Source organism: Dinoponera quadriceps, unplaced genomic scaffold, assembly GCF_001313825.1.
Source record: "Dinoponera quadriceps isolate SergipeBrazil2010 unplaced genomic scaffold, ASM131382v1 scaffold6812, whole genome shotgun sequence".
Classification (NCBI taxonomy): domain Eukaryota; kingdom Metazoa; phylum Arthropoda; class Insecta; order Hymenoptera; family Formicidae; genus Dinoponera; species Dinoponera quadriceps.
In genome coordinates this window covers 1-2,877 of record NW_014560680.1, presented here as the reverse complement: position 1 = coordinate 2,877, position 2,877 = coordinate 1, and the positions used below count along the sequence as shown (strand labels likewise).

At 32.8% G+C, this 2,877-nt stretch overlaps 1 protein-coding gene across 1 annotated transcript; it reads right to left on the bottom strand.

Annotated features, from left to right (window-relative positions):
- Window positions 1–328: 328 nt before the first annotated feature.
- Window positions 329–954, bottom strand: LOC106750856 (the record flags this gene model as incomplete). The annotated part of the gene is made up of 2 exons (XM_014631465.1): window positions 839–954; window positions 329–454 (listed from the first exon to the last, which is right to left on the bottom strand). Coding segments are annotated over exons 1-2 (242 nt in total), but the record flags the coding sequence as incomplete, so codon positions are not given.
- Between the last annotated feature and the right edge of the window lie 1,923 nt (window positions 955–2,877).

Below are 2,877 nucleotides of genomic sequence, written 5' to 3'. Positions count from 1 at the left end.
GCCATCTACGCTTAATATTTTAAACTTGTACTTAGTGTCCCTCGTCTTACAAACTTTTAAAATGTAATTCATATCTGCGTGTCTTAATTCATGAGGCGCTCTTGTTAAATATAAGATCTGTTTATGAATATTGGCAAATGAGATATTTCTTGGTAACGTCTCAAAACATATTTAAAATATATTTTAAACATGCATGTTGTCTGAGGCATTTATATCAAACATGGAATTTTTTAGCCAATATAACAAAATTATTGAAGTAATTAGAAAACAGAAAATTAATTTGAATATAAACTATGATATGATTATATTTTAATTTGTATGTCCTTACCTTAAAATCGCGAATTTGAGAAAACAATACGAAGGAAAACTCTTTTCTTTAAAATCTCGCCTCTGAGCATCAATTATTAAAGAAGCTATTTGCTGCGCTGAATAAGCGCCAGCAAGCCATGGAAATCTCTTATGAAGTTGAATAATTTGTTATTGATTGGAAAGTGATAGGGAAAAGACAAATACGAGTCAACATATCGATAAAGATGTGAACAAATTTCCGAATAAGCATTTCAACTTTAATCTATTTAAATTCTCATTAATGACGCAATAAAGAACAAACTTATAATCAACATATTTAATACTGACAATTATTACAAATATAAATTTAAAAAATATATATTAACTATTTTATAATGATGCGAATGTAATGTTAGAAGGTACGCTAATGTAATAAAAATGTATACTTATTTTATAGAAGTTATTTATATATTAAACGGGTAAATTATTTTATAAACTTTTTGCTTATCTTTACGAATCGTTCATTATAATGATAGAAGAATAAATTTACCTTAGCTTTGCGTTTTTGGCCAAACCGGTAGTAACGATACCCGGCAAAATAGTGGTAAATTTGACAGAAGATTTTCCTTTACTATACATGCGCAATTCCTCGCTAACAGACTCCATAAGTGCTGTAATGTAAAGAACATCTGATACAACGTGATGCAACATTTGAATAGCTAACACTCATCAAACTGAACAATATAGTACTTTAGATTAGAGATAAATTAACAGGAAAAAGTTGTATTATCTTGAACATTTCTAAAACTATAATAGATACATATGTGTGACTGCGAGACAAAATCAGCCAGACAGATCGGTACTTGTTTGTTAATTTCTTGCTGACTTTCACTGTTTACGAAACGTGCACGTGTACAGAAGCAGGAATTATTTTCTTCCTCAAGTAAGTTTAATTGCATACATAAAATCTAATGAGATATTTTTCTTTCTAAATGGCAAAGATATAACATATTATTTTAATAGTGATCTACGTTAATGATTTGCATATTTCAATCGATTTTGAACTTCTGGTTATTTCCTAAGGTGAAAAATCCGTTGAAAGGCAAAAGTAAAAAGGCAAAAGATTTAACGATGTTGAGGAAATAAAACGAAATGCGACAAAGGAGCTATTGGTTATCACAAAAAATTACTTCCAGGACTGCTTTCAGAAGAGGTTATTTTGGAGGCGATATTGTTCATATCACTCCGGAGTAGCTCTTTCTCATGAGATAGGCAAAGGTCGGATACTTTTGAAACAGACTTCGTACGTGACTTTGGTGGTATATCCATTACTATAACAGAGTGCTCAGTAAACATTTATATCTAATTAGTGGATATTTTAAAACTAACAGAACATGTCAATAAAATATAAAATTTCACTGAATAATTATAGTACTAGACGCATCCATTATATTTGTAATCAACTGGGAAAGTCACATGAAACTCTAAATTCGGAACTGAATATCTTATTTAAGTGAAAATTCATGTAATGACTATTAATGTAGATCTGATGGAAATACAGCAATCAGAGCGCAGTATTTCTATTCAGCAAGCATTCTAGCACAAAAATAAACATCATGTAACACTGGCTTGATCAAATCGTATCTCGAAGTGGCGCGTGGTTGCGAGGGTAATGACTGCTTTTAAAATCATAAGTCAGCGTTAGATCCCTTGTATTGCTGCTCTAATCACAAGTCTTTTATTCAATAAAATATTACTTTTTTTTTATTGTTTTGAGATCGGAGAGGAATTAAAAAATAAATAAATTTTGGAATATTCGAAATTTATGAATTTTTTGTTGCGTAAATAGAGTCGAAACCAGTAGTATGGGGTGCCCGTCGCAACACTGTAGAACGGGAAACGATGGTGACGAAGATAAACTTGTCTCTATTATGTTTTCCGCCCGATACAGTATCTGTAGTGTGACCGACAGCGTGTCGGTACTCGAAAGCTAAGAATCTAGAGTCGCCTCCTGAATTCGATCTCATGTTTTTTTTATCATCTTCCTATGTCTAAATCAGAGGGAATAGTTTTGATGTGTCAGCGTGTCTTAGGTNTTCCAAAACTTCATTGTTTGTTCGTGAATATTTGTCCAAAAACAATACTGTAACGATGCCCCAGCCTCCATATTTGCCAGACATGGCTCCTTGTGACTTTTTTCTATTTCCAAAAATTAAGATAACCTTAAATGGCTGTCGTTTTACAGGCATAGATGACATTAACCCCTTAACCTACGATTTAGATTCGAAAATTTTGGGCCTTGCATCTACCCACAGTTATTACATCCCTTACCAAATATTCTACAAATCCCGATCATCTACTACGGGCTATGCCCGTAATATTTACGTTTGGGCCGATCATCTACTACTTGCTATGCTCGTAATATTCACGTTTGGCCCGATCATCTACTACGGGCTATGCCCGTAGTTGTAGGTTAAGGGGTTAATTGATAACCAATTTTTAATAACAAAAATATTGGGTTGGCAAATAGGTTCGTTCGATTTTTAATCGGAGTAGGTTTACTCGTTCTGCTATCTCTTTTCCACAGCG